General features: G+C 45.2%; 1 protein-coding gene across 1 annotated transcript in view; it reads left to right on the plus strand.

Moving 5' to 3' along the window:
• LAMB1 (laminin subunit beta 1) overlaps positions 1 to 20,768 on the plus strand; it is a 298,596-nt gene that overhangs the window by 229,864 nt on the left and 47,964 nt on the right. The window contains exons 25-28 of the mRNA XM_078680114.1: positions 1,142 to 1,320; positions 3,738 to 3,979; positions 7,414 to 7,617; positions 9,324 to 9,468. Of these exons, the coding sequence (XP_078536240.1) occupies positions 1,142 to 1,320; positions 3,738 to 3,979; positions 7,414 to 7,617; positions 9,324 to 9,468 (770 nt within the window). The remainder of the gene's footprint in view (positions 1 to 1,141; positions 1,321 to 3,737; positions 3,980 to 7,413; positions 7,618 to 9,323; positions 9,469 to 20,768) is intronic.

The raw sequence follows: 20,768 nt of genomic DNA on the forward strand, positions 1-20,768 counted from the left end.
CAGGAACACAGGGCACACTTAGTCAAAGTGCATCAACATCAGGAAAAAGTGGGGCGCAACCATGCAAAAAAGTGCACTTTCCTACAAAATGCACTGCTCAATAGATGCAGCCACCAACAATAGGAGGAGATAGAGGAGTTTATGCAGCACCTCCTCAAGCAGTACAAGAAAAGCAAAGACTGTGTATTTAAGAGGGCAAAACCATCACCAATAAATGTGTGACGTCCACATTAAATGCGAAGGACATAGCAAGTAGACAGCTTTGCTCAGGAACCACCTAAAATGAGATGCATGACTAGGGGTGTCTGGTTCAATCCAGAACTACAGACAGCATTGGTCAATATGCCTTTCAATGGCAAGACCATCTTCGGAACTGAAATTGAGAATACCTGCAAAGAATAAAAAATGATAATTCGACTGCAAAATAAGAGGTGCTCTGCAGTCCAGAGGACTAATCAGAGGAGGTTTCACTGCAAGAAGAATGCAGAGAAGAGGGGGGAATCGCAGCCTGTCACCCCGCATGTGGCGTTCATACCACAAGGCACAAAGCGCACCAGGGCAATGGCTATACCTAGCATCAGCCCTTATGAGGATGAGCCAGTGGAGCGTGGACATAGCACCAAAGGTTGATCGTCAATGATTCCCCCACACAACACAAAAAATAGTTTCATTCCAGACCCAATCACTAGATAGTGGGATGATGCATAGCATGTGAATCCTAAATATTCTTCAATCTGAAAACTCCTCCTAGAGGTAAGTCATCATTTAGTTTTGGTGCATGAATAGACAAGTGGTAATGTGTAAAAGGTCTGAAAGAACATATTGTTGGTTCTCAAAACATCCGTTTTTCTGTTTCTCAGGTTTGTGTTTGTAAATAACTATGGGTATCATGGAACCTTTTGCATCTGTCCTAAAACTGCAATGATTGCTCTGTTGTGTTTTTTCCACTTCACTTAGTTATTAATTGTACACCTGCTTTGTTGCTTTAGAAAAAAGTACAATTGGTGTTTATTTTGGTTGCAGTTAAAAGGCACACTCTTGATAATCTGTATTAACATCAGAATGCTATTAGTAAAATATATAACTTGTTTTAAAAGTTACAGAATATTAAATAACATGAGAATTTCTATTGTGCTATTAGGAAGCTGAAAACAGATGTGTTGGAGAAGATAGTTTATGTAGAAAAAGAACTGTCTGCGTTACAAACCAATGAGACGGAAGTAAAGCTGAGTGATCTGCAGAAGGATGCCCAGAGTTTGGAGAGAGTGGTTAAAGAACTTGCAGATCAACTGGAGTATATTAAAATCTCAGATTTTCATGGTGAGTGGTCAAGGTTATAATGGCGAGTAGTTGGTGCAAAATGAACACATTAAACATGTTTTCTAGCAATGTTAAAACACAGAATGCAAACTATCACTGTGGGTTGTACATGGACCACTACCCTGCAACCTCTTCTTGAATTCAATGAAGATCATTAGAGGCCAACAGATTTAAGCTATACTTTGGCTCTGTATTGAGAGTGTACAGGAGACCCCCTGCAATTTCTCACCCACATGAATAAATGCAGTACACCCTGGGAGATCTGGGAGATTGTTGATCTGCTGTGTTTCCGTCCTCCACTAGTTGGTAGGACTCTTCACGCTGTGCTGTATTGTCTTTATTGTTGCGTTCCTGCCTGCGGCTGGAATCCTTTTAGCCATCATTTTGCTAACACAAGGTCTTCAAACTTCCTATTATTTCATCAGTGGCCCCTGGTCTGAGGCTGCAGTCGCTCACTGGGCAAATTGTCCAAACACCTGCAAGCGCTGCAGCTTTTCCTTTGACTTTTTCCCACTGCAGGGGCCTCAGGCTCCATTGTCCTGCTGAGCTCCCAGAACACCTTCTTATTCACTAAGTACCCAGCTGGGCAGATTTGTGGGAAGAAGCACACTTCAGAGTACATTGGATTCCACATTGGCTGTGAAGGTGTGCATAGTTATTATATCTTTCTACTCTTGGGGACAGGGATTAAAATGGTGTGTCCTGAATACCATAGTAGATCCATATTTGAGTGTATTTGTGTTTTTGATATTATTCTAGTTCTGTCATGCAGTTCCCATTCCCAATATTTCACCACTCCAAGCCTTCAGTGAAGCACTCACAAATACCATCTGGGTGACCCTGCACAAACTCCCTCTCGGTCAATTCTTCTCCTGCCTTATTGGGCCAGTCATGCCAGGAGGCTGTTGAGTGGAAATTCATATTTGCCTTCCTGCTTTCCCAGCTGTGCCTAAAACAGGAGTCACGTCTTGAAACTGAAAATGTGCGGATCGAAGTAGGGAGTGCTGCTATTCCGCCAACCAGGCATCTCAATTTCCACAAGGAACTCCGTATGCGGGACTTGACCATCTAGCTCGGGGTCTCTTTAAGAAACCGAGGAACACAGGAATTCCCATGACCGATATTTCTGCCCTTGAGTAGTTTTCTTTACTCAAACTTTCAGTGGAAGGAAGCGTGGTCACCTGCTGTCTAAAACCCATGCATTTTGTTGTGGATCTCTGAACCGGTCAACCTTGTCATTGCTAGAGCTAGTTTCTAATAAAATAGATGTGATATTGCAATTATTAAAAACCTGTCTTAAAACCTATGTAAAATGTATTCCTGTACTAAAGTATCTTATGTTATTTTCGAGCGATCAGCCAAATTCCCTGGATTTGCTCTAGTTATTAAATGGTATATTATCTACAAATATTCATGGAAGCTCATTCATAATTGTTTTAACTTTAAATGTGTTTGCTTCAAGATTACAGTACTGGTTGTTTCTAAAAACACCGCAAACCCATGCGCATAGTTAGTTTCACCTGTCAATGCCTTTAATTGGTTCTCCATAAATCGCTACACATGCACTTTCAATTGATGCATTTTTGACTTTTTTCTAAGTATTTAGAGAATCTTAAATGGGTGACATGCATTGGCGGATGGTAATTTGCATGAGCAGGTGGAGTGGGTGGGCCACACACACACACTCGTCTACATGCACACTCACTCACACCCACCTATCCAATTATAAGCACTCGCACATACACTCACCATTTAAAGCACATACACCGACCCATTCGCAGCAAGGCCATGTAAGTACGCATACCTTCCTACATACACAGACGTACCTAGCCTAAAAAAAAAAAGTACCGGGCTGTGGCGGTGATATCGGGTAGTGGTTCCTGGATGATTCGGGAAGGGACTGCCACCTCCCCTCATTTGCTGACCTTGTCCTGGGCCCTCCAATGAGAGGACGACCTTCCCTTACTGGTCACAGAGTAGGATGTAGTCAGTAAGATTTGCTGACCCCACCCCACCCTGTAACAAGGAATTACCCAGGTCTGAGTCTATAGGTAACGTGCCCCCTACACGAGTGGGAAGGACCTTGCAATGCTTTGCCAGGCTACAGTGACCTGGGCTGTCAAGCCTTCAGACTAGCAATAGTTGGCTCAGGCTGCCAGGTGCCTGCTTATTTAGCTTATGTACAACGCTTGGCTGTTTGACGCAAATAGGAAGACCTTGCCAGGCTGACCTTTGGCTCAGCCTGACAGATGCTTTTCATGTTTGAAAAGGTGGAGGAGTGGGGCCCCTGGGCCCTTAATGACTGGCCGTGCCAGCGCACATATCTTTTTGGGAGTAAACTGTAAACAACATGAAGATGTGTCTGTAATGTGCACACCAAGGGAAGCAATGCCTAAATAATACTTTTTGTTTTGTAGGAGCTGTTGATAGCATCAATAACTACTACAAGATGTCTCAGGAGGCGGAAGAAAAAGTCAATGCCTCTACTGTGAACCCGGGAAGTTTTGTGGAGCAGTCTGCTGCCAAGCGACAGGAAGTGGAAGACATTATAAGTGAAAAACATGCGAGCTTCGGAGAACAGCAAGAAGAGCAATCCCGGCTCCTGGACGAGCTTGGCGGCAAGCTTCAGAGCCTGGACCTTTCTGCACTATCTGAAAAAGTATGATATTTTAATGCACAGTATACTCCATGCGAAAAAATATGCCTGTGGCTTCAAACGTACACAAATGTTGACCGAGATAACTGATATTTCATTTTATTTCATTCTAATCAAATCAACAAATGAAGCTTGCTGTATTTTTCACTCTTACCATTTCTGAATTCCCTAGTGCCCCCAACTAAATAACCAGCATGTTCTTAATGGTTGTTTTACCTCAACAGAATCTTACTTTTATGAAATGTTTTCAAATATCACGAACCCCCAAGCTTTTGTTACTGACGCTTCTTTTCATAAGAGTGCCAGGGAGTACTAGACATGTGCAGTGTGTGGTGATTCGAATTTGTAGGTAACACACTCCTTTTTCGTAACTGCTGGTGTACCCTTTTGTCAATTCGATTATATGCATCAGGGTATCACCTTCCTATCCTAGGCGTGAATTCAATAAATGAGTTCCGATCCCCAACTCGGGGGAATCGCCCCTTGGCTGCACTACTCTGAAACCCTGAAGATGGGATTTATTCCAATTGTTAAAATAATTAATCTGCAAGTCTGATATGTCTAGAGTAAGTTCTCTACATTTAATTCATTTGAACAATGCAATTCAAAATATTCCAAATGTATCATTTTGTCTTTACATATAGGTGCTTGACTTTCAATCTTCAAACATCCAGATGCGTTTTGGGCAGGGCCTTTCTTCGACAGATTCTTACTTTCATGAATTTGGGTTATAGTTATTTAAATGAATTACATTTGGAGAACTTACTCTGGATTTATAAGGCTTGCAAATTAATTATTTGAACAATTGGAGTACATCCCATTTTCAGGGATTCAGAGTAGTGCATCCAGGGGGTGCTTCCCCTGAGTCAGGGAGTGCAGCTCATTTATCAGATTATGTGGTGGCCAAATACCCTACTCTCTGGAATCAGCAACACAGATGGGTGGATCTAGTACCACTACACCCCTTTTTTCGCGCTCTACATTACACCGGATGCATTAGGATTTAGGGACATACTGTTCTCAAGCCGTTCGGTCGAAAGATGCAAGTGGTTACTGGTTCATATGTTCTTCTGAAGGAGCTCTTCTCACACTCTGCAAAATCTCTACACTCTTAACACTCTCAAATGTCTGGTTTTTTTTTTGCAACATTTGTAATCCATGCTAAAGTTAAAAAGTGGGCAAATCTTTTTTTTATTTTTCAGCAAAATCATTAAGAATAAAAATAGTCCGAGTGTTATCTACCCAAGCTGAGAGAACTCAAACGATTTTTGCCATTGAATTAAAGGACAGTAAGGCTAAGAATGAGGAGCAGTCCAGCGGTAGATGGAAACGTTAGAGGATAGCCAAGATGGAGTCCAGAGAGAAGGGGAACAGACAAGAGGTCGACAAGATGGAGGATCCAAGTTGAGGGGGCCAACAACAATATCCCGAAATGGCGAGACACACGCAAGTCAAGGCCCAAAATAAACTCCTGAGAGCGAATTGTACGGAGTGGAGCAGGAGGAGGGACGCCTTCAAAAGCACCGAAGGAGAGCGGAGTGCTGGAGGAGGTCGAACCCCAACAGTCCATCCGAATGCACGGGCTCTGGGTCGCGGGGGTAGTAGTGCCCTAGATCAGCACACCAATATCTGGGGAAATCTGCCTGGGTGTTGGGGCAGCGGTCCCCGCGAAAGTGGAGCAGCACCGCAGTCCAGGAGGGCGCGTCTCCCAGAAGCAAAGAACAGCCTGGGGGCGACGCACCACAGTGCCAGGATACTTTCCGCCTCTGCACCCCGTACCTGGAAAAAGACTCACGAGTTCTGGACATCCCACAGGAGGCAAAGCTGGAAGGCAGAGAGAATGGGAAGCAGCAGCAGTCGATCCCGGAAGGCAATGGGAGGGGTGAACTTGTCCCAGTTCTTCCACAGCCATCCTGTGAAGCGCCACCAGGCATCAGCACCGCCGAAGGATAGATTCGTCGAACAGTCGACCATCCCCGATTCGTCAGGAGGGAGGGCGAGATAAGGTGTCCGCAACGGAGAGGCGCAGAGAAATATGCCAGAAGCCTGGCTGGGTAGATGACGGCCATGGGCGTGTGCTGGGGCCAATCTCCCTTACAGCTGTCGCTGTAGCTACACCGGGCAACTGCCATGTTGCTCTGGCTCTGCCGATCAGAGAAGTTCTCCTGATTTCGTCTGAGGTTAACGAATCCAAGAAGAGGAGATTGGAGAAACGATTGGAGCACGATCCTGGTGAGTAAACGGGTCTAGGAGAGGGGGGAAATTTAGGGATTTAAGCCAAAAAGGCTGGAGCTCCTCACCTGTCGGCCATCTTGGGTCAGGATCTTCTGTGCCTGGAACAGCCATGACTGGAGCCAAGGAAGAAGGAACATCAGACAGTCCATACACCAGTTCAGTCTTGCAGGGAGTGGTGCTAGTCATGATGCCATAATACCAAGATCACAAAATAAAACGATGGACGGAGTGTTGAAACTTTTCAAACACACCCCCAGTAAAGGATACCATAATACCCAGAGCAGCCTACCAGGCTTACATTAAAGCACACTAGCCCCCATAGGGACAATATGGTCATTGTGATGATTCCTGCACACGCCTCTACTAGAAAGAAGGAAAAGGTAATTGCTGCACAAGAACCAAACACCACAGGTGTCAGTGTCTTATAGGTTTAATAAACCCAACCTAAACTATTTTATAGATGGATATGTTTAATATTAACTGGCCTAGGTTGGCCAGCATCTTGCCCGGTGGTTTGGATGTATCTGAGATGTACTCCTGTATCACGTGTTTTCAAATAATACACAATTTATGTGCAAATGTTTCCAACTATTTTAGCTTATTTTAAATTGTATTTTCTGTTATGTAAGCTCATACAAACAAGTACATTTGGTGTTAGTACTTCAATAAAGAAAACCCTAAATAGGCTTTATGCTTTTCATATTCCTATTTGGGATCATGAATTATACGTTTTAGAAGTCTGGAGATGGCACTTTAGCGTGCATATTGGAAAATAACGTCACCAGCCAACCTCCACTGGCTTTCCTTAACTGATACTTTGGGTTTGTCTGGAGATTTTTTTCTCTGCTGATATTCCATTTCAGACAGCGAAATATGCGTTTGTAGAAGTTCCTTTTTCTGTTAATATTACATTACCAGACTCAGAAAGGTAGAGGGTGTTCAGGGGCTAAAGTGGAGAATTTGCCAGTTGTTACTGGATATTAAGCCTCGTCTTTGTAGCTTTCCTAAATAGGAGGAACATATTCTATGCACACTTTTGTAACTCATTTTCTTGAAATAGTCAAAGTAGTCGGTTTACATTACAGACTGTGCAAACATTTTGACTCGAAGTGCAATCTAAGCATCGACTGCCATCTATTAACCTTTTTGTTTCTGCTAATGTCTTATTGTGTTTGAGTGACATGAAGCCTTTTCTCTTATAGACTTGTGGAAATCCACCTGGAGTTTTGTGCGCCGATTCAAAATGTGGTGGCTTGACCTGCAAAACAGATGATGGCGAGAGAAAATGTGGCGGGCCTGGTTGTGATGGTTTGGTCACAGTGGCGCGCAATGCATGGTTGACAGCTACAGACTTTGATAGAGAGATTCTGGGAGCTCTGGCTGAAGTGGAGCAACTTTCTAACATGGTAAATTGTGGTTTTATTATGACAGTATACATTTTCATTGTGGACCTTATGACGTTTTTAAACCATAACACAAATATTCATTGTAGGTAAGCTTTCTGAATATCTTTATAGCCCAGAGTATTTAGTACCCATACGCTTAGAGAGTGAAAATATAATGTCTACCTCAGAACTGATCAAAATGCAGATTGAGTGGCATTCAAAATGCAATTTAACTTCATGGTAAAGAGGCCTGGTTTCAAGCGTGGTCAGAAAGAACGTTGTTGGTTCGGGTTCCAGTCTCTCCCTCTTCCCCACTTCCACCTTCCCGGAAGTGGACAGGGTTCCCAGCTGGTCTTTGGGTTGACTCCCTGTGCCCCAGTAAAACTGCCCAGAATTGGACCAGTTAGAAAATGGTTTTTATTACAAACTTTGCAAGGCTCGTCTCCACACAGTAAAGTAAAATTCAGGGTACTACCTCGGCAGTGGAAGTAGAAGGCAGAATTACGTGGACAGATCTCTCCTCCATGTAAATGATTGACATCTGGTGGTGTGACCTACCGGTTGGTTATGCTGCTGTTAGAGTACAACCCACGTTACCAGTCAGGGCAGTACCACCTAAGTTTCCAATTCCTTTCACCCCTTCCTCTTTGGTTGTGAGACACTGTGCGCCTGAAAGTGGGAGAATAAAACCGATTATATTCCTCTACTGGAGCACCAACCACCCTGTCCTGGCATGCCCAGACCTACCCAGTAGAATAGTGAAAGGAAGAGCTGAAAGCCATAGTCCAATTAAGTGTTGGTTTTCAGAACTCGTATTTGGTGCTGATAAAACAAAATAAAAAAAAAATTTCAACATGGCAGAAGCAGGTAAACATGGGATCGTTTCCTAAAATTTATTTTGGATTTTTGGAAAGTCAATACAAAATGCGTTTTGAACCATGTAGATGAATTATTATACATGAACCAGAATTATGCTCCAGCAAATGGAGATGTTCTCTTGTAAATTGCTGTTCAATGTCTTCCGTGAAACTTTTAGCCATTTCTTACTTTTAACCTAAAATATACACGTCAAAGGACTCTCTGAAAGCATCAAACATGAAAGAGGGCTGCATGGCAGTTATGGAAATAATGCAGAACAAATGCATCTGTATATTTGAAGAAATAAACTACGCTCAACCGTACATAAAAAGGGTAGTCCAAGTCATCTCGGAGTTCCACGACCTCAGAAAGGCACTTGGCCGGCGGCCTCATGGTCACAGACTACTTGGTTACTTGGAGTATCCTTATAAAGCAGTGTTAAGGTACTTTGTCCCATATGCAAATGGCTAATCAATAAATATGTATAAATAATATTTACACTGCTGTTATGTAGTTACAGGAAAGGCATACATAGTCAAAACCACCCATACTTACTGTACTGCCGTGTGTCCCCTGCAGGCAAGTGAAAGGGAATGCACCTGAGTATTCTAGGAACTCAAGCTGCCCCTCTCCAATAAAACCCAAGTAGGGTAAATTTAATCTGGGGTACTTTTCTTCTGCAGTCAGTGGACCCTTTTGGGACAGAATAAAGATAGAATTGCATATGGTTGTTCCTTGTTTGTAATGACTGAAGCATTGTAGAATCGAATGCCCCAGAGTAGTTATCAATGATTCAGATTTATGCATGCACTTCCATCCATCACTTTTGTGCTGATTTAACCTTATTGTTGATGACATACATCTACCAGGTTGCGGAGTCGAAAGTCAGGGCGGATGAAGCCAAGCGAAGTGCAGAAGAGATTTTATTAAAAACAAATGCAACCAAGGGCAAAGTGGACCGAAGCAACGAAGACCTGCGGAATCTCATCAAGCAAATCCGGGACTTTCTAATGCGTAAGTGTTCTTTTACCCCACTTAATATCACTCATAGATTATACACTGTATATGAAAGGCAACTGGCTTGCTCTGGATATGGCCATAGCATACGTGTGTGCTGAAATGGATTCTACTGTAAACTGTATCTTAACATGAGCTCTGCAGGGTAACGGGCGAAGCAACCGACACCAGTTAGTGTCATTATGGTCATTTGATAACATTTTGCATCCAAATATTTCCTGACTTGCTGTCTGTGTTTGCTAGTTAATAACCAGTAGGCTTCTGTTGAGTTTAAGGGGTTCCAATGAGAAGACCAGAATAGTCACAAATATTAATTGTGTGTTAAATCTTGAAACTATTTGTTTTAATTTGTAAACCAGAATTGTATACTATGTTTTGTAATGTTCTTAGGGGAGCAATAGCACAAGACCTTGATTTCCACATACAGAAGTATTGCATTTCCCTTTTTTTGCTTCCCATTTTGCATTTAGTTTCAAAAATGGGTTAACAAAAGGCTCCACGATTCTCCAAGTGGTTCTTCAAATTGCTGCTTTGTTTTTTTTAAATATGGCAATGCTTGCTCCCTAATTTGCGTGTCTGAAAACTGTTACCAGAGGGGAAAACCTGTTGGAAAAACAAGGAGGAGGACTTGATTTAATTTTCATGCCTTTTTTGTACTTCGAATGTACGAGAATGTTCTGAGTTGGAAGAACAGCTGCAACATAAGGGGAATGGAGCCAAAATACTGACGCATTTAAACTTTAAAGGAGTTGGCAGAAAGTGGAACGTTCCAAAGTAGTTTGATCTGACATATGGCGGCCTATGTGTGCAATGCTGAGATCACTATGATCTGAGAAAGTCAAAGCATGAGGCGGCCAGAGTCTGAAACAAAGGGAAACGCACTTAATCGTTTCAGTTGTGAATATTGTTTGGTCTCTTTTCCCCTCTCCCTCCGTGCTGGTCTGTGGTGGTCTCTTGTTTTGCATTGACGTCCATAGTTTGGCAGCTCCAAACTTGAATGGCTGTGTTTAGTTGTTTGTTTGACTGCACTACTTTTACAGTTTACTTTCTATTAGCTAATTTCCTCATGTTGCGCCTAAACACCCCCTCTTCTACTCTCTATGGTAGCCATTAGTTTGAAGATCGTTTCTTTTTACCATAAAACTATTTTGTGTTGAAATGTTGCTCCAACATGTCCTACCGCTTTTTTCACTGTAGTGAGAAATGAAGAAGCCCAAACAATCCTGCCCAATTAGTATTGAACTTGGCAGCAGCCATGATGCTTTGCTGTATGTATCGAATATTGTTTTGTGGCAACACGTTTGACTTGCATGGAAAGTTTGCTGGCCTTAAAGAAACTCCCACGCTATGAACTTTGCTGGTCTGTCTGTAGTGACAAAATTCATCTCCAGCTAACTGCTAAGCTGTCTCAGTTGTTTGTGTTTTTGAAACGGAACAGACAAACCTGGTGCTATCTTCCTAACCTAGAATGCACACAAGAAACCTAGGGGTAGAAGTATCAACATACCCTTTTGCGATTTCCAAATAGCGATTTTTAAGGAATCGCTATTTGGGAATTGCAAAATGGTATGCATGTAGAAATTCGCTACTTTTTAGCGATTTCTTAAAATTCCTTATTTGCGATTAGCAAATTGCTAATCGCAAATAAGGAATAATTTCTCATTCATTTCTATGGGCCAGGAGGCCCATAGGAATGAATGTGAAATTATTCTCAATAATTTCAAGGGTGCAGGGGTGTCTCAAGGACACCCTGCAGCAACCCTGAAAAAGTCATGTGTGCGCATATGGCGCTCATACATGCCCTAAGGGCATGTATGAGCGTCACATGGCACCTTTACAAATTGCATAAAGTGCATTTGTAAAAGAATTCGCAAATTACCACCAACTACAAGTTGGTGGTAATTTGCGATTTCTTAGCCAAAATTCGCTAAAATGAAATGTTTCATACATAGCATTTAAGAAATCGCAATTTGCGATTTCTTAAATGCTTGCGCAATGTTAAGGAATCGCAAAATTTGCGATTGCTTAATATTGCAAACTTTTTGCATGATACATCTCATTTCCCGTTTTTCTTGTCGCAAACGCTGCTATTTTGCGAATCGCAGCGTTTGCGACAAGAAAAAAGCTTGATACATCTACCCCCTGGTCTCATTCGTAATAGTGCTTATTTGAGCCACGTCTCGGGATTGATTTCCTTTCTTGTTTTGTTAAGTCATTAAATTACCTTTTTAAACCCTCTGTTGCGTCTCTTGGGTGCTGCAGTGCGTGGAGGGGGTTTCTGTATGGCATGCATTTTTTTGGGGGATACTGGAAATCTCCTCCTCGAGCACATTAAAATTAACCAGCGCTGAAGAGAGATTGATTGGAAACCTTAACAAGTGCTTACAAGGTGCAGCATGGGCTTTTCCCCGTAGCAATTTCAAAGTAATTTTGAATTGGTTTAAAATAGCTGGGGGAGTAAAATGTGCTGACTTGTTTAAGTTGCAGTGTTGTTCTCCTTAAGCTTAACCCTTCATTGTTTGGGTGCATGTACATACTGCAATTGGCCTGGCCATGTAAAGACTTGCAAAAAATTCTCAGTAAATTATTTTTGTCGCATGACTGTAGTTCTTTGCGAATACCTGCTCTCTAGAAGTTGGGTCAAATGTCATAGCCTTGTTGATGGTAATTTGAATTCAACCACAATGTGACTTTGACCTGAACCCTACAATAATCCGTGACTTAGTACCATATTAATTTATCCCTGTCTGCCTTTTATGTTCTATCAATGATTCAAGAAGCTCTGAGAACTTTAAATGTGAACTGATCCTTTGGGTAATCTTCTTCGAAGTCCATGCCATGTTGACAGGTCCAGTTAAACCACTTTTAAATAGATTTGTGCTTACAATTTTTCCTATGATCGAGGTGATTTTGAATGGGTGGCACCCCTGTCTTTGAGTTACTTTTGAAAACCTAAAACAGAAGAGACATGCTATTCTTGCCATAGTGGTAGAAAATGGGGTGGTGCCATAGTGTACACCAAACAAAATTATTTAGCTCCTAAGCCATTTTTTAACTCTTTATTGGTGAATGAAAAAATGTCGGCTCAATGTACCGAGTTGTTTGATACCTTGGATTATCCACTTCGATTGCACTGTTCCAGAGAAAGCACAGCTGAGGGGTCAGTGTACAACTCTGTACTTGCTATTTGGGCAGCCAAGACTTTCCTCAGTAAAAATGACAGTTTTGCAGCGTGAATCTTACTGGATTCACTATGCTGTGCATTATTGCCTGATGGGCCTGCCATAGCGGTGACTTATTCGTAGTGCAGGAAGTGACTTGAGGTTTGAACGGCAAAGTCTGGCTAGCAGTGTAAAAACTGCTCTTCCAGTCTGCAAAGGCAGAAGGAGAGTAGCTTTACTCCTGTCTCCCCAAGGATGGCACAACCAGTGATTCAATTCCTGTTGTGATCCTCTTAACTTACATGCCGTGGGCACCATATGCTGGGATTTACAGATAAGTTAGGGTTTCCAATTAGGTGTGACCAAATTCGACATACACATTTTGAGGTAATGGCACTGGCACTAAGGTCTGTTTGGCCATACAAAAAAGAGGTATTTCCTTATATGGGTTGTGAGTTCCAGAGTCTTCTCTCTATCCTGGGCAGTATATGCATCCTTTACAGATATTTTCTGCCTGTCTGCATCAAAGGCCATATGATTTATTCCCAAGTAAGGCAGACAAAGGTTGACCCACACTGAAGGCACATACCAGTGACATGTTACACACTGAAGGACTGAGGGTGGTCACAACTTGTACTTACTTTAAAGTAAATAGGCCCATATCAAAAAGGGTATTTATCCTGCAGAGAGAGATTTTTTTTTTTTTACCTGACATTGTCATAAGTATCCTGTGTTTTTTCTGACTCTGAAGCAAATGGTCCTGGTTTTACTCTACGTGACCATGATTCATTCATTCATTCATTCATTCAAAGTTTTATATAGCGCGAACAAGATCTTTACAGATATCAGAGCGCTTCACAGAGACAGGGGTAGGGGCAATATAACTGAACAGACATAATGGGATCAGTATAATAGTCACTAACATAATAAGATAAAAATAATGTACAGAAAACATACAGATATACAATCAGGTAACAAATAATATAAGACGGCACAAGTCATTGATCCCGCTACAATAGAGTTCAGGTAACCATTGGATGTAGGGATGGCTTATACCAATTTCTTAGGATAGAGAGAACACGGGGTGGGGGCATTGGGACGGTGATTCAACAAACTAAAGTGTATCATATATTGGTCGGCAGTAGGAGAGTAGCATAGTGGTGTCACAATCAGGTAAGAATATAGTGCCAAGAAACAATCAGGTGATCAATAATACAAAGCGATGCAGAGTCTCTGATCCAACATCTATAAAGTTCAGGAGATCTTGGCCAGAAGGATGGTTTTCACCTCTTTCTTGAAGAGTGCAGTGGAGGAGATGAGCCTGGTTTCAGGAGGGAGCGCATTCCAGATCCTGGGTGCCATTCATGAGAAGGAGCGCTTGTATGTTTTTTCTTTCCGGAATCTACGAGGTTTCAGGAGTAGATTTTTTGTACTTCTATTGTACCTCGAACCTCCTGATATAGACAGCTTTTGAGCGAGGTAGTTGGGTGCCTTGTGGTGCACGGCCGAGTGTGTCATAACGGCAATTTTTAGCTGTATTCTGGCTTCAAGAGGCAGCCATTTTAGAGATTTTAAGTCTGGGGATATATGCAAATGTTTTCTTGAGCCAGTAATGAGTCTCGCGGCAGCGTTCAGGGAGGCTCTTAGGGGTGCTGTTGTGGATAGCGGGAGTCCGCTGAGGGCCACAATTCCATAATCTATGCGAGGGATGATTAAAGCTTGTACAACAGTTTGGAAGTCTTTGGCTGGGAGGAAGGGTTTAAGTTTCCTCAGTGTGTTGATTTGGAAATTAGCTCCTTTTGTGGCTTTGCTAACGTGCTGTTGCATGTTGAGCCTGGCGTCGAGTGTGATGCCTAAGGATTTCGCAGAATCCACGATGGTCGGTTGGACATGGAGTGCTGTTAGGTTATTGAGCCAGGTTTGGGTGGTGGTAATTTTCGCCGGAGGTGAAATGAGTAGGAACTCAGTTTTCAGAGCATTTAGTTTGAGGTGATTATCGGCCAACCAAGATTGAGTGTTACTAAGTGTGGAATTCAGAAGTTTGATATCTTCCGGGGATCGTAGCTTTAGGTAAAGTTGTGTGTCATCGGCGTACATATGGAATTGAACATTGGATGCTTGGAGCAAGGCGGCGAGCGGTTCCATGACGAGGTTGAACAGTGTGGGGGAGAGGGAAGATCCTTGCGGAACACCTAGATCTGCTGGCACAGGTGTAGATAGCACATTGTCGATCTTGAACTTCTGAGACCGGTTATGAAGGAAGGAGGTAAACCATTTGAGAACAGTTCCCGATAGACCCATTCTAGTGCTTAGCAGCTCCAGTAAGTTCTCATGTTTGACCGTGTCAAATGCTGAAGAGCGGTCAAGAAGGATGAGGAGGCAGGACTCATTGTGATCAAGGATTTGGAGGGCGTCATCAATTATGTGTGTCATAGCTGTTTCCGTGCTATGTTTCGCTCGGAAGCCTGATTGATGAGGATTGAGGAGGTCAAATTGATCAATGTGTTTTGTTAGTTGGAGTTGGACACATTTTTCCAGCAGTTTGGCCAGGGTGGGGATATTGGTGATAGGGCGGTAATTGTTCAGGTCAGACGGGTCAGCTGTAGGTTTCATGAGAATAGGCGTGACTTGCCCCACCTTGAGGGAGTCTGCGATGAGACCTTGTTGAAGGGAGCTGTTGATCATTTTGGTCCAAAGTGGGAGGAGCAGGGGGATGAAGTCTTTTACAGCGTTAGCAGGTAGGGGGTCTATGAGGTGATTAGAGGGCTTCAAGGTGCAGAGCAGTTTGTGTATTGCTTCTTCCGAGTAGGTGTCGAAGGACAACCATGATGCATGATTTTTAGGTTGAGTGTTAGACATTCTGGTGTGGCTCGGGAATCGGCTTACATCCATGATATGGTCATTTCTTATGTTGTCGGTCTTTAGCTTAAAGAAAGCAGAGAAGGCTTCACAGTGTGGGGTGTCGCTTGTTGTGCTGTTTGATTGTAAGGGTTGTGACTTTGTTTGAGTTTTGATTAGTTCGAACAGCTTTTTTGGCCTGTTTTTAGCTTGGTCCAGCTGGCGGCTAAAGAAGTCCGACTTTGCGCGCTTTATTTTCCTAAAGTAGGCATTTCTCTTGTTCTTAAGCGTTTTGAGATGCAGTGATGAGGGGTCAGATCTCCAGGTGCGCTCTGCCTAGCATAGCACGCCTGTCATCATTGAGTCTGCCGTCATACCAAGGGTTAGAGATCTTGGTGGAGACTCTCCTCAGTTGCAATGGGGCGACTTCGTTGACTATTGAATTCATAGAGTCAAGGTAGTGATTGGTCAGTGATAGAACATCCGAGGCACCTGAAGGGGGAAGGAGGAGACTGCCGATGTGGGGAGGCAGGGTATTGGGGTCAAGATTCTTCATGTCCCTTTTCCAGGTCTTGGATTTGGTAGGTTGAGCCGGGTTAAGTTTAACTTTTTCGTTGATAAAGAAGGTGATAATGTGGTGGTCTGACCAGTCACAGGGTTGGATCGACTCCAGTTGGGTAGAGTCCTCTTCGCGATGATGAGATCGAGTATCGAGCCTTTGTCGTGTGTTGGTCTATCGCATATTTGGGTGAGGTCAAGCGCATTAAGGAAGGTTTTGAGACTATTCACCACTGCGTCTTTCTGATCGTTCCAGTGGAGATTAAAGTCACCCAGGTAGACTTGGGTGGTCTGCCGACCGGCATTGGATGTGATCGTGTCCATGAATTGTTGAGTGAATGTGAGGTTGTCACCAGGCGGGTGATAGATGAGATGTAAAGCACAAACTTGTTTGCCCTCGCTGGTGATATCGAGGCAGAGGAGTTCACAGGAAGTAAGGGAGGGGGAGGTGGCTTTAGTAACGGAGAGGTTGCTCCTAAAAATGCATGCAATTCCCCCGCCCGTCTTGCCAGGAGGCCTGTCCAGTCTAATGATGTGATAATTGGGGGGAACTAGTATGTCCATTATCGGTGTAGAGGCTTCAGTAAGCCAAGTTTCAGTCAGAATGGCTAGGTCCAGATCCATTGTTGAGACGAGGTCAGCGATGTCGGAGGACTGTCTCTGGGCCGATCTGCAATTGGGTAGGATGCATTTGAGTTTGGGAGTGAGAAGGGTGGTCGAGCCTTCTAGAGAGAGGGGGACTTTTCTGAGGTTGTTAGGGACGGAACCTCTGTTGCTAAGGGTTGGGAGCCTCAGGGGATTTGTGAGAATAGTGGGTATGGGGATGTGTGTGATGGCTATGTGTTTTACCGGACCTGGGCCATAAGAGCGAAGGAGGGAGCATAAGTCGCAGTCCAACAGGGAGTTGAGTACACAACGGGGGCGGTGGGAGTTATTGCGAGCGGGGATAGTCGGCCAGCACGGGGGTCGTTGAAGGCGAGGGTATGTGGGGAGGGTGCGTCGTTTGTAGGGTAGTGGAATGGTGGGAGGTTGACTGGGCTGTGAGAAGAGAAGTTCTTTGATTGCGTGGAGATCTTTTTTGACTTGTAGGAGATCCTCTTTGACTTGTTGGAGGGTGGATAACATCAAATCCAGAGGTGTACTGGGGATGGGGTTGGTGATGAGAGCCGTTGGCGAGTGGTTGAGTAGTGAGCTGGAAAGCGAGCAGGGTACCGAGGGGGGGATATGCTAGCGTTATTGGAGGGTTCTACGGTGATATTGGGTGGGATGGCATTCGATGTGTGGGAGAATTTGTGGGCGAGAGGTGTGGGTGAGGTAGGGGGAACGTGGGAGGCATAGGTAGAGATGTCGGACGGAGACTGTGTCGATGAGTTGAAGAGTGAGTGAAGGCTGAAGACACCGGGGGTGGCAGGAAGGTAGTGGGGGCTGAGAATGGGAGGGGAGAGAGGGGGGGATGCTACGGTAAGGGAGGTGGTATGTTCTGTGGGTCTAGTTGGGAGGGTGGAGCAGGGGAGGGAGAAGGATCTGTCGCGGGGGGAGGGGGGGAGGTAAGCTCCGGACGGTGGTGTGTTCAGAGGCTTTCGTGGGGGGTGTAAGGTGGGGGGAAGGGAGCCTGGGGGTATCGAGGATGTGGGGGTATCGAGGATGTATGGGGGAGTGTTCTCACGTGGGGACTGAGAGTGGGGGGGAACAAAGGGTGGGATTTGTCGTTATGTGTGTCGTTCTGGTGCGGGTCTAGGTAAGAGGGGTTGTGGGTGGGAGTTGTTATGTCAGGGGAGAGAGGAATGGGAGTGATATGAGTGGGGATCAAGGGGATAGTGTTAGAGGGGCGGCTAGTGTATGAGGGGGAGATATTTGTGGCTGCGCTTGGGGAGCGTGGGGTGGTAACAGCAGGAGGGCTATTGACTAGAGTGCTGGGGGTAGAGGTGAAGTGCGTGTGGATCCTCTGCTGAGCTATGTTAGAAGGGCTGTGGGTGGGGGCTGCGACGTCAGGAGTGATAGTGCTGGAGGAGTTATGGGTGGAGGTCCGCAGCTTGGAGAGGTGCTCTTTGAACTTGGGGAACAGGTTGTCTAGTAGTTCCAGGTTCTTGTCTGTGGATTGAATTAGGACAATCCCGTTATTGTAGATAGTAATGGTGGTTCTGCCAGGGAAGAGTTGGGAAGGTGTGATAGAGAGAGTTAGGCCATGAGCGGTTTTCCTGGTGGTGGAGACGGTGAGTAGGGTTAGGAACGCTTTTCTCCATTGACCTCTGCGTGAGGTGTGGAAGATGATATCAATGTTCAGGGCTCCATTGCCCGGTGAGAAGTAGGTGTCGGCAAAGGGCGTTTCAGGGTGCGACCTCATGAAGTTGTGTTTAAAGCGTTTAGCGGCTTTTTTGGTGAGAGTGGAAGGGTAGTTGATTCTATATGTGTGCTTGCCGATGAGATCCATGTTAGGATGGCTGTGACAGTGGGTGTGGGAGGAAGAACGATAATAATACACATATGCAAAAAACAACTATCAACCGTTGGTTACAAAGCATAGGAGTGACACTAGTGAGTGACCAAGAGTAGGCAGAAAATATAAGAGGTAGCAGTCGGTGCAATCCAGGAACAAACAGTGCGCAGGTGCAGCTTACAAAATGTACAATATATGAGAGTTAGCAATCAGTTAAATGGAGCCAAATTGACACATCAGACTGTGAGAGGTAGCATCGGTGTAATCCAGGAATAGAAAGTGAATGGGTGCAGTTTACAAGACTAAACGAAATAAATGAGGTAGTAATCAGTGCATCATAGTGATAAAGTGAGATGGGAGCAGCTTACAAGACTGAACCAAATAAATGAGGTAGCAATCAGTGAATAATAGGGATAAAAGTGAGATGGGTGCAGCTTACAACATATATAGAGTACAAATAGGGATAAAATACTAATGAGTTACTAGAACCAATATAGGTGCAAACAAATGACTGCAATAAACAAATATGACACTAGTGAGCAACCGGTAAAATATGAGGTAGCGAAGAGGTGTGGCGCCGCGGCCAGGGCGACTGACGCTGGAATCTGGGGACCACGGTTCGATCCCCGGCTCCGGCGGCAGGTTAGCCCAGCACCATGTGACTCTGGGCAATAGCTCGCTTAATCTTTCCAACGGCCCCCCAGCGCCTAGAGACCCTTACGGGTGATTGTGCGCTTTACAAATGTGGACTTTACTGTCGGTGAGGAAAAGTGAAAATGGGTGTAGGATACATAAAGTGTAAAATACCAATAGTAATATAATACTGCAGTACAAGGCAGACACTTAGCACACAAAGATTTAAATACAGAGCTATGTAAAGTCTGTGGTACCGATAGTAAACAGTAGTCAGAAGGACTAGTCCATGATGGCCGCCCAAGATAGAAAGAGTAGTCTAAAAATGGCCGCCAAGTAAGGGGGATAGAATCATTAGTCCTCTTTTAGTTGTTGCTGTTTTCAGAGCAGGGAAGAGCAGTTTCAGATTCTATTCCGGCTGGCTCAGGATCTTGCATGCCATGGGGAGTCTTATCTCAGTTTTGTTATCTTAAGTGGAGCTGCTGAGGGGCCTCGTGGGTTCAGGCGGTATAGGAGGGGATTAAGTGCTCAGTTTATAGCCCCGGCCATTTTGAACAAAGGAGGTTCAAAAACGAGTGGGGCAAATTAAGTATCTTATCCAGCAAAACGAGTGGGGCAAAGTAAATACCTTTTCCAGCCTTCACTTCAGCATGTGCTCTGCAGTCCCAGCCTCAGGTGCAAAGACGATCTTTGCCAGCGTTTGCAAATCACGGTGGCAGTGGCGCCCAGATCGACAGGCTCACCTCCGAGCCGAAGGGGGCTGCCTCTGCTCTTGTGTATTAAAATTGTGCAGCGCATCAAAAACGTGAGCGCGAGAACGGCGAGCCCCCCCCGACAGCAAGGCGCCAGCTTCCTCCAGTGTCTCGACGGTGGCTGCAGGCGGAGGACGAGCAGCCAGGCACACAGCACACCCGGCAGGGCAGGATGCGCTGGACTCAGCCCGCAGCGATCAGCCAGGCGGGGAAGCCCTCGCTCGCCCGCGCTCCGCCGGTCCGCCAAGTCCCACACCTCTTCTGCCTCCACGACCGCCGGGGAGCACGGGGGTCCCGCCGATCCGCTCTGCCAGGCGTCGTGGCCGCTTCGCGATCAGACCCCTGCCCTCCTTTGCATCGCACAGTGAGCGGTCGATCCCCGAGGATGCACGGACTCCAGCCCCCCGCACATGCTGTGTCTCACCGTAGCCCTGCGCACACAGGGTGGCTCACGGTGCTTGCTCCCGTTGCAGCCCCTCATCCACGCCTCTGACCCCTTCCTCCTTAAGCCGTGTGCAGCGCCCGAAGTCAGGTGGGCTCCGGACCTCCGTCCCGGGTCCTGTGGAGAAACGCAGCAGCCCGGCGAGGCGGGGCAGACTCCAGCTGCGGCCGCTCAGGCGTGTGTGAAACCCTCAGCAGCTCCACAGGCTCCAGCCGACTCCGACCCTCCGCACCGACTCACCGATCAATCCTCCGTCCCCAAGCTCCAGCCGCCCAGTCTCGGCAAGGCGATGGGGGTGTCTGCAGGCGAGCGTCCAGGAGCAGTCCGGCGCGGATGAGGGGAGATCAGAGGTCTTCGCAGGCTCCCGATCTCCGTCATGCAGGTAAGCGTGAAAAACCAGTTACTTTTCAATCCAGTTACTTTCGCCATCCAGTTACTTTTGGTAGTGCAGTTCCTTAAGAATGGTGGGTGCTTAG

Source organism: Lissotriton helveticus, chromosome 1_1 (assembly GCF_964261635.1).
Source record: "Lissotriton helveticus chromosome 1_1, aLisHel1.1, whole genome shotgun sequence".
Classification (NCBI taxonomy): domain Eukaryota; kingdom Metazoa; phylum Chordata; class Amphibia; order Caudata; family Salamandridae; genus Lissotriton; species Lissotriton helveticus.